Source organism: Acanthisitta chloris, unplaced genomic scaffold (genome assembly GCF_000695815.1).
Source record: "Acanthisitta chloris isolate BGI_N310 unplaced genomic scaffold, ASM69581v1 scaffold6100, whole genome shotgun sequence".
Taxonomy (NCBI): Eukaryota; Metazoa; Chordata; class Aves; order Passeriformes; family Acanthisittidae; genus Acanthisitta; species Acanthisitta chloris.
Genome location: NW_008653234.1, coordinates 7336 through 18455, shown reverse-complemented (window position 1 = coordinate 18455; position 11120 = coordinate 7336). Strand labels below are relative to the sequence as shown.

Sequence of the window (11120 nt, the reverse complement as noted above, 5' to 3'; positions counted from 1 at the left end):
GCCCCGCGCGCGTCCGGGGAGACCGGTCCGTGTTTTTCGAGGTGTGGGAGATGCGGAGCGCGAGCTCGGCCGTGGTCCCGGTCGTGGTTCTCACGCCTGTGGAATTGCGAGCCTGTTCGAGGAGGCTGGTGTGCGTGTACAGAAATACTTGTGTGCTCCCGAGTGAATTGTCGGGCTGTCAAAATACATTAATAGCTTTTTTTTGTGATGTTTTTGTCTTGTTTTGGGTTGTTATTGTTTTGTTGGGTTTTGGTTGGTTTGGTGGGGGTTTGTTTTTGGTGGGGGTTTTGTTTGTATATATTTGTGTTTTTTTTTGTTTTTTTGGTTTTTTTTTAAAATTAAGACATATATTATAGAGGTCATCCACTGACATGTGGAAGATATATTTTCTAATACAAAGCTCACTTTTATCCTTAGAAGACTGTGCCAGAGAGTCTTAAAAAGGGAAGAATTCACGAGGAATTGCATTCCAGTTTCCTTCTTAGCGGGGTACTTGTAAATGATGATATTTGTGATTTAATTGCACGACAAATTAGAGAGATGGATTTCTCATGCTTTAAAGCATGCTTTGATGTATAAGCAGCAGCTGGGTATTTACAGATATTTCCCAGAATATTTACAAGTACGTTTTGCCTCTCAAAGCCTTAAAATTTTCCCTAGCATAAGAATGGTTTCAGTGATCAAAAATGTAGCTTCTGCAATGCAAGTACCCTGCAATATGAACACTGTTTGGAAGCTGAGAAGTCCACATTAAGATGTACCTTGCAATTATGAAGGGAAAGCTGCTCCAAGCACAAATGAAGCTGTAAGTTTCTGACTTCTCTAATTCACTAGAAAATGTCAAAACTGTATTTGCCCTCCTTGATATTTAGGAAGAAAAGTGTAATGCACCATCTGGAGAAAAAGTGGAAGAAGCTGATCAACCCAGTGATATAGAAGAAGGAGGATTAGATCTCAGTGTGCCACTCAAACCTGTCAGTTTCTACATTGCAGACAAAAAGGAAATGCTTCAACAGTGTTTCTGTATCTTAGGGGAGAAGAAACTGCAGAAGATGCTGCCTGATACCTTAAAGGTACCAAAATACATTTACCATTTATATACATGTTAAGAGCTTGAATGCTTGTGTTACAAAGCACATTGATCTCTCAAGTGTAGTGCATTTACAGTTTAAAAGCTGCCTGGATATGTCTTAAGTAAAGAAGTCTATAGCAAGTCAAGTACTTTTCTGAGGTAAAGAAGTCTCTTTCTCCTGTCTTCAGACATGAGACTGTTGAATGATTCGTTATAGTTATTCCAGATTACTCCTTTTTCTACTGCTCAGCGATTGCATTGCTGAACTGCAGGCTTATTTTCATCCTGTACTGATTAGTTAAATGCAAAAGGAGTTTCATAATTGCAAGGAGTAAATTCAGTAGCATTGTTCACTAATTAATATGCTGATTTCTTAAGAAAATATTGGTTTCTCTTTGTGTCAGCTGATTTATTTATATTTTATTAAAGCAGTCTGTGAGATAAGATTCCTTCTTGATAAACAGCTTCTGAAGCTCTAACTTCTGTAGACTAAAACTAGAGTTTTACTGGCTTAGATCATATGGTTTTTGAGTCTTGTGATCGGCAGGACTTAGTAAAAATAGATTAAGATAGCAGGTGAAATGCCATTTGTGTGATATTTGTTAATAGTTTTTAAATTTTTGTCTTCAATTTTTATCTAAATGTGTCATTTTATTAATATAAGTGAGGCCGGAATTCCTCATTTTAAACATATAGTGAACTGCAGTCTCAGCCATTTCTCATCTCTGGAAGAAGAAAAGAGATCGAGCAGCTGGAGGCAAAGGCATTATTGAGTTTGATAGGAAATTGCCTGGTAGTGTAGAACCAAGCCTACAGTAGAACTGTGAATGTTACAACATGCTTAGCACTTCCTAGTTTTGGTACTTGTGCATGGTATCATAGGTCATTTGAAAGTGTGTAGTTACCTCTTGGTGAAATAAAGTGGTATGACACATGTGAAGGTAACTGAAATACCCATAAAATCTGTGGCAGCGTATGGTGTGTATCGAGTATGAGAAATGGACCACAGTTTACATACTACTTTTGTTTGCTGTGTTGTGATATACAACTGTTGGCATGTTGTCAATAGCAGTGTTTTCTTCAGTTTGTGAACTTGGATTCAGCAGTTGGCTCTGGTCTTTGCAAGCTTAATTATGTAATCCACCTCCTCCCAAGTGATGGAGAATTAGGAGAATTAGGTCTGCAGTTCTTTGCTGTTTCATGTTTCGTATCTGTGGCCCAGTATTCCTAGTGCTCAGCATTGCAGTTGCAGTGAAGACTCCCAAGCCACAGGTCAAGTAACTGATAGTGTGTATTGCTTAATTTTTCAGAAAAAATATCTCCACATATGCTATTCTGGTTGTTATCAAAACTGGAACACCTTGTTTTCTACAGCAGTTGCATCAATGCAGATCAGAATAGGGGAAGGGCTTGCAATCCAAGTTAACTTTTCATTCATTACAATGGGAGTACTACTTATATTTACAATTATACTTTCCTCAGAAATTTTTGGTAGCATGTGGTCTGTCTTATCTGTTTTAGAACTGTTCCATGGACGAAATCAAAAGGCTTTGCATGGAGCAGTTGGAGCTGTTATCTGAAAAAAAGCTGTTGAGGATACTTGAAGGTATGAATGAAACTTTTCGGCTCCACTGTACACCAGAGAATAGTCTGCTTCAACTGGATTTACATTCTGATTCTAGCTACTTTTATATGTATGTATGTATATATATATATATATATATGTACGTATGTGTGTATATACACACACACACACACAGAGTAGTAAGTATATATTAGTGTGTATATTATCCCTCTGTTCTGTCAAGACACACACACTTTGTTTAAGAATATGACATTCCAGCTTTTCATTAATTGAAATGGCACTTGATAATTAAGGGCTGTAGAATTTCTTTACAAATGTATTGCAGTCTTCTCAATGAAGTTGAACTCTTATGAGTCTTGAATGCTGTAGAGTACCATGCTCTTAATTCTGTCTCCTGAGCTTTTGTCTCCTGAGCTTTATGTTTAGCACCTGTAGTATTGTACTAGACATATCTAATCAGGTTTTGTTTGTAATACAGTGTAAGTGAAAAATGCCAGTTCTGTTGCTAGTGGAAAACTCACAAGGGTTTTGGTTTTGACTAAGTCCAGTTTTCAAGTTCTGCTTAAACTGGGAAGAAAAGCCCTCTTCTGCTGATTGCTATCGAATTAATAATTAAGAATAAGCCTAATTATGTAGTATTAATTATATCACCTTCCTAAATTTTCATGTTGAAACTGTGTATATCTAGGCAAGATTGGAGCTGATTCTGATACTGACGAGGAGGCAGATGAAGGAGACCAGGCTGGAGGTGATTCAGTCAGTCAGTGAGTAAAAGACAAACACTTACGTTTACTTTAAGAAGATTGAACAATACACAAATTTGTCATGAGATATGATCAAATACAGCTTTGAAAGACCCAATTGATTTATCCTTAAGTAAGTACTTATTCTAGTTGAATGGCAGTGGGCTGTGACTACTAGCAAGCACTAAACTTTCAAACATGTCATTGTCACTTTATAACATTAAGTGTGTCTTGAGCACATAACTGGGCTTATAGTGGTGTACTGCCCATCCGTTGAGTTGTGATAGTTAAACTTGCACACTTCTAGCCTGCAAAAGAAGTGATGTGATTTAGGTTAATTCTTTGTGTGAGCTAAGTATGCCAGGACACACCCCAGTGGACTTTTTGGAGCGATTTCTTTACTTGCCTGGCTCTTCATTTTTAGGTACTTAAAACAGTCTCTTCTCACAAATTTGTTTAACACATGCTATGAGTATCAACATGAAATACAGTCACTTTAGTTTTTGCTCTATTTCACAAATGTCCATCCATAGATCTTTTCCCTAGACCTCTTTGGAATATATTTTCCGATCTTTGGCTGCCCAGATTGGCAACTAGGTAGCTAACCCATTATCTGCTGACGAAGAGTCAGTATACAGATGGCATTCACCTAAATCTTCTTGTTTTAAAGCTATATAAATTGCATATAATTCAGCATACTGACTGCTCTTCCCTTCTGTTGTTTCTAAAAATTTCTCTGAATGAGGATGATAAGCTATTGCTTTCCAAAACCTTTTTCCTCCTATATATTTAGCTGACCCATCAGTAAACTAAACATGTTCCTTTTCAAGAGGTGTTAGCTGATCTAAAATTTTCCCCCATTTTACTGGGGATTCATGTTCAACTGTAAAGTTGGGACTTACTTTGTTATCCCCTGTGGGAGCAGTAGCTGCTTGCTCGTGAAGGGTAGCTACTCCACCGCTCCCTACCTTAGCTCTATCCTGAATGTACCACTTCCACTTTATAATACTTGATTCTTGAGCATGCCCAATTCGATGTGTTTTTGGGGAACCTTTTAACCTCTGCATAATAGGAATTTCTGGATGAAGAGACACTTCGTGTCCTATTGTGAGTTGTTCTGTCTCTACCAGAGCCTGATAACATGCCAGTAACTGTTTCTCAAAAGATGTATAGCTGTTTCCTGCCTCAGGCAGTTTTCTTCTCAAAAATCCCAATGGGACCTTCTTTTTTTCTTGTTTTTGCCACAGACTCCAATTAGAAGGAGACCCATTTACAGATACATTCAGTTCAATTTCTCCCTTTTGCATGGGCCATAAATATAAAGCTCTTTGAATAGCTTCTTTTGCTAATTCGAAGGCAGCCTGCTGTTCACACCCTATTCAAATTCATATCTTTTCCTTGTTACTTTATATAATGGGGTTAAAATTTGGCCCAAATGTGGAATATGTTGTCTCCAGAATCCAAATAATCCAATAAATTTCTGTGCCTCATTTTTATTTTGAGGTACTGCAGAATGCAAAATTTTCTGTTTAGCTTCGGGTAGTATCTCCCAATGCTCCCAATGCCACTGGATTCCCAGGAATTTCACGGTTTGGGAAGGTTCTTGAGTTTTAGTAGGGTTATTTTCCCAGCCTTTCTGTTTCAAATGATCTCCAGCTAATTCAAGGACTTGTTGCACTTCTTCCTCCCTGCTCCCCTGGATCAGAATGTCATCTATGTAATGATTTATTTGCATCTGAGAGGGAAGATGCAAATAATTATCTCATCCAAGTGCTCAGTCACAGTTCGATGACATGTGATCCCACTGTACATCCACCCTTGGGGCAATCTAGTGTAGATATGCTGTTGCCCCTGCCATGCAAAGGCAAATGGATCCCAATGCTTCTCAACAATGGGTATTGTAAAGAAAGCATTAGCCAAATCAATTATAGCATACCAAGTGCCAGTTTTTTTTACAATTAAAGTAAGAACATCTGGCACAGCTGCTGTAAGGGAGGGGCAGTGTGTTTGTTTAGCTCTCTAAAATCCATGGTCATCCTCCACAGTCTGTCACTCTTCTTAATGGACCGGACTGGGTCCATAATGGGTTATTCTAAGTGAAAGAAAGCATTAGCCAAATCAATTATAGCATACCAAGTGCCAGTTTTTTTTACAATTAAAGTAAGAACATCTGGCACAGCTGCTGTAAGGGAGGGGCAGTGTGTTTGTTTAGCTCTCTAAAATCCATGGTCATCCTCCACAGTCTGTCACTCTTCTTAATGGACCGGACTGGGTCCATAATGGGTTATTCTAAGTGGTGGTAGTTGACTTTAAGACTATCAAATAAAATCTGGCACAGCTGCTGTAAGGGAGGGGCAGTGTGTTTGTTTAGCTCTCTAAAATCCATGGTCATCCTCCACAGTCTGTCACTCTTCTTAATGGACCGGACTGGGTCCATAATGGGTTATTCTAAGTGGTGGTAGTTGACTTTAAGACTCCTGCATCAAATAAATCCTTAATTGTCTGTGAAATCTCTTAATGCTCCCCTGGAATTCTGTACTGTTTCATTGTCACTAATTTAGTAGCGACAGGAATCTATATGGGGCATTTTTACCTCTCCTACTAAGATTGGTTGGGCACTGATATAGTTCTTTTTTCCAAATGGAACAATTTAAATCCAAATGGATTTAAATTCAGTCTCTTTAAAATATCAATCCCAATTATGTATTCAGGGATAGGAACAATCATAACTGAGTAAGATCACTTTGGGAGGTTCCTTATTTTCATTTCCATTTCTGTTTGCACAGCTTCAAGTTGTTTCCCCCCCAAACCTGTTATTATTACAGATTGTTCTTTAAATTTCTTTGGGTTCTCATATATTGAAGAGGCTTCTGCTCCAGTGTCAACCAAGGCTTTTACAGTTTGTGAGGTTCAGTTTTTCCAAAAGATTTGAAGCTCCGCATGAGGCCACCAGTCCTTTCACATCCATTGTACCGGAGCTTGTCCATTATTTCACTCTTGTTTATTATGCTGAACTGTTCCCCTAGTCTCTTTCCAAGGATACAAGTCAGAGTGCGGCTCCCAGTCCTCACTCACCTCGGGACAGCTGATCCACCCGCGGAGGGCCCTCCCGGTGAGCAGAGCCAGAGTCCCATTGTGGATCCTGGGGGTACTGTAGGCTGAGTTGTTTCTTAATCTTTTGTTTAGAAATTTACACTGTCCTGTTGCTTTTATTCAATCCCCTCTCTTTACACATTTTCCACAAGTCAGGGGTCAGAACACCATCGATCTCATCTCTGGCCACACCATCCTGTAGTAAAGCTGTGAACATGTCCTTTTGAGAAATCCGAGCTTCACTACCTTTAGAATTGTCTTGGGTATGGGTATCCTGGTTTCCTGCACTTGCCCTGGGCCCCATTCCCCAAGGTCACCTAATTGCTGAACTTTTTCAGTTACCATATCAAGGGGGTTCCCTGTCTCATTGATCAGGAGGGTCATTATCACATTCTTGTATGCTGGTGGGGCAGTCTTAATCAGCCTGTTTTTTGTAGTAACAGCCAAAGCACCCTGCATCATGGTGTCAGCATGTCCTACATAAATAGCCGTTTTCATTCCTTCCTCCTTTATCCGCTGTATGCAGTCTCTCAGTGTATACCACGGGTGTTCAGATCCTGGCCAGTCATTGTCTGTGGGGTATTTGTTTTTACACCCCACAGCAGCTAAGGCTAACAAACTAGTACCCTGAGGGTTGCTTCGAAATGCATTTTGTACAAACGAATTTGAACTCAACGCCACAAACTTCTTAGCGTCCCACTCATCCAGACCAACTCAACTCCTGCTGCTCCCTGATGAAAAAAGCAGTTTCTCTGTTTATGTTCACACTGCTGTTTTATCCGAGTTTGTCTTCATCACTTGTGGGTTTTGTATAAATGACTACTTTTTCCTGCAGTCTATGAATGTTGCAAAACTAAAGCATTAAAACTTTTTATTGTTTTAAATCTGATTTGTCTTAGTTTTTTTCATGGAAATATAAATGTGAAAAGGGGAAAAAGTGAATAGCAAGTCTTAATCTAGTCAAATATATTTTAACTGATTGGAAGCACCAGTTTGTTTCTGTTGTTATTATTCTTTAAAAAAATTAATTCCACAAATATACCTTCAGCAATATGCAGTAATCCAGACAGCTTAAGTCAATACATCTCAAGAAATTGCAAGTGTATCAAAATTTACAGGCTTCCTTAGAAGGGCCTATTTTATGCTGTGTCTTTTTTTCCCCCTAAAATAGGCAAATGGCTGTCTGTCTCTGAAGACCTGCTTCCTGTCTGTACTAGTGAGATGTAGCAGGGATTTAGAGATGTTTATCCAGGTACAGGGACAGTTGCAGCAGTGAGATCTTCATCTGTAGCTTTTGGATGGTATTGCGTCTGTAATTGTGTTTTGGACCTTCCTTTTTCTTTTGCACATATCCTCATTAGCTTCCATTAGCGTATAAAACATGTATTCTTTTATTTTGTCACCAGCTGCTTCTGTGTTAAGCGCTAGAAATCTTGTAACAACTATGCAGAAGAACTGAAGAATCAGGGCCTATGTTTGCCAATAACTGGAAATTGCTGTTGAAATATATACACTTCATTATTTTTGAACTCTCTATAGGTTTTTGACTTGCGCAGTTATCAGATTTTTTGTTATTGTTTCTGTGTTACTATCTGCAGGGAATACTGTTAAACCAAGAGAATTACTGTATACCAACCATTATTAAAAGAATAAGCATGCTAATATCATTTTGGTGATCATATCTTCGTGTATATGTGAGTAAATGACCTTTTGCTTTCAAGGTCTTATTGGCCTTCTTATTTTCACTGAGTGAAAATTTGGCAGTTGAATGTTTGCTCTTTCACGAATGTATAGGCTTTTTACTGCTTTCCAGTAATAAGTGCAGTTTTTGCTTGTTTTGTTTTAGAAAGTTAGCAGATTAAAGTTTTGCCTTGCTTTAACGTGTTTTGCATCTGGGTACTGGGCTGTTGACAAGCGTGCAGTTGCCATTTGATATTTATGCCTGTGGGACAATTTGGAATTACTGAAACAGGCTGCATGAGTCAGTGGACAGATACATTAGCACTTGGCTAATTTGATTCACTTTCTTATGTTCTTGTGGTGTCCTCACATTTTGCCTATAACAGGAGTGATGGAGTTTTCATAGCTTATTAAACTGTTTGATTAGCATCTGTCATTTTCTTAAGGAGTACTACTTTATAAGGACTTCCTCCCCCCCTTTTAATAAATTACTTGCTGTTAATCCTTTAGCTCTCATTTGTCATGAAAAACTGTTTGAAACAAAAATTGCAAGAATCTTACAGGACTTACAGAAATATTCTTTGGACTTAGAACTAAGTGCAAAGGCAAATTTTAATTCAGGAAGGTACATCATCTTTATGTCAAGAATAGCAGAGGTACTGATCTCAAGTCTCACTCCAGAGATCGAGAGGAGTGTTTCTTAGCAATGATTAAAAGCCCTGTAAGGAAAGTATCAGCACGACTGTCTCTCATGTTCTCACACTTTCTCCTAGTCCAGTTCTTTAAGATACTTTTTTCTGTCACAAAACTTTGCCTCACGGTCTCCAACTGCAGTTACTGGTGAAGCTTAGTATCCCAGTAACACATATTGCAGTGCTACTGTCTTAATCCTTAGTCATCTGCTCCTCTGACCCGTACTCCTTTCCTAGCCTTTCCTGCTGTCCTCCCTCACTGTGCATAATCTGCTGGACATGTGGTACCAAATTCAAACCCAGATGTCTTTGACAGCTATGCAAATTCCTGAAATTAACAAATTTTGTACAGAATCCACATGCATGAGACCAGGTAACATTGCACTAGTGTGGAGCATGCCAAAATGAATGTGTGCTCTACATAAAATAAGGCAAATTTAAATTTGCAACATTTGTCATCAATAAACCGAAACTAGTTCACTTCTTTCTGCTGAAAAGAACATGTGGTAAAAATGTTGTTCTATTAAAAAAAAATTTAAAAGCTGAGTTTATTGCTTGGAAGAGAAACTTTGAACTTACTTCTTCCTCAGGATGACAGTTATCTTAAAAAACTTATAAAAAGACAGAACTCCGAATTATTGTTGTTACTTAACTAGCATACCAAGAAAAAAAAAAGATATTAAATTTGTATACTGTCCCTTAATTTCAGATTAGCATATCTTCTGCTCCCATTGTTTGAAGACGTGTTATTATGTTATCTTTTCTTGAATCTATACCACAGTATAGATAATTAGGAAAAAATATTTTTCACCTGGCAAATAAATTAAACGAAGTTAAGAAGCTGAAGCAAAACTGAATTGTTAATTGGAATGCATAGCTGGGCCACTAGATGGCACAAAATGCTCACCTATGCAATAAAGCCATGACGGTTCGCCAGCAATACAGTTCAGTCTGATCAATTCTGTGCAGGTAAAACGGGCTGTGAAAAGATTTTCGGCTTCTAAAAATTGTTTTGCTGACAGTAGGTAATCGTTAAAGGAATGTGGTTTTGCCATCACCTTTGATGTCAAGGCAATAGGAGGAAACTTCACAAGTTTCAATGTGTGATTTTTTTTCAGCTGGTGATTCTTTTTACATGACTGTTAAAGTGGGTGTAGGTAATTTCACAGTCAATGTTTGAACTGCAGAGATCACTGAGTTTTATGTCAAAGAGGTGATTATAATTCTTCATTGGACCTCTGGGTGATACCAGATGTGAAATTTATTGCTTGGATAGTATTGGTGCAAGATCAAGTTTTCTCAAGTGTTGCATTGCTGTCCTGTGCAGAGATTACTACTCAGTTCAAAATGATGAAGTGTGTGTGTGAGGGAGGATAGGATAGGGGCATGGGCAGCCTAAGCAGATTCAGGGTATGTCACAATCTTACTTTGGTCAAGAGTTAAGTGACTGATTGTTAGGAGTTGCTTAAAAAATAACAAAAAAGTGGTTCCTTCCAGATCAGCTGGTTGCAGGTCCACTGCTCTCCCCAGCTGCTGGCACACAAGCCTACATCACCACTCCAGTTGCTGCTCAAACCTCCTTGTGCATCCCTGATGGTTGGTGAAGACCTATGATTGTCCCCAATAGCTGACACTCGAGGCTGCTGGTCTCTGGCATATCTAGTGCTCCACTATGATCCCTCACTTTGCCTGCTTGCAGGCTGTGGTCTATTTTAGGAATTTGGCCTATGATTTTACCGTTCATTTGATACCTCACTCCCAGACTTCTCATCCGACTGGTTGGCTAGACTGGCCTGAGGTTTGCTGGTGAATTACAAGTGTCTGCATACCTATGCATGGCACTGAAAATCCTGGAGGTAGTGTGTACATTTTTCACTCTGGCTAATTTCTGGCAGCACAGTCCTGCAGGCCTCTGTGACTTGTGGTTCCCTTTGTAGTTACTGGCTCTCAGACACAAACACATGTGTGTGAGATTAGTGTCATCTCATTTGGAAAATTAGTACAGCAATATAGTCCAATAAGTAGGCAGGAGAGACTATAGTGTTCAGATCCAGGACTCTGCTAGACAAGTGTACTGATCTGCTTATTCTCTGCTGGTCCTTTATCTTTTTTTCCTCTTCCCCACCCTCGTCCACCCCACCCCTGCTTGTTACTTCTCAATCTACCTCATTCTCTCCCTTTTCCCACCTGTGTTTCTACCTCTAATTATCTCATTGCCTTAGATGTTCCTGCAGTTCTCTTAAAACCATATGCCA

At 39.0% G+C, this 11120-nt stretch overlaps 1 protein-coding gene across 1 annotated transcript in view; it reads left to right on the top strand.

Annotated features, from left to right (window-relative positions):
• The first annotated feature begins 50 nt into the window (after positions 1-50).
• LOC103807319 (caspase activity and apoptosis inhibitor 1-like) overlaps positions 51-11120 on the top strand; it is a 14219-nt gene continuing 3149 nt past the window's right edge. The window contains exons 1-4 of the mRNA XM_009080051.1: positions 51-128; positions 873-1073; positions 2594-2678; positions 3346-3421. Coding sequence (XP_009078299.1) covers positions 51-128; positions 873-1073; positions 2594-2678; positions 3346-3421 — 440 coding nt within the window. The remainder of the gene's footprint in view (positions 129-872; positions 1074-2593; positions 2679-3345; positions 3422-11120) is intronic.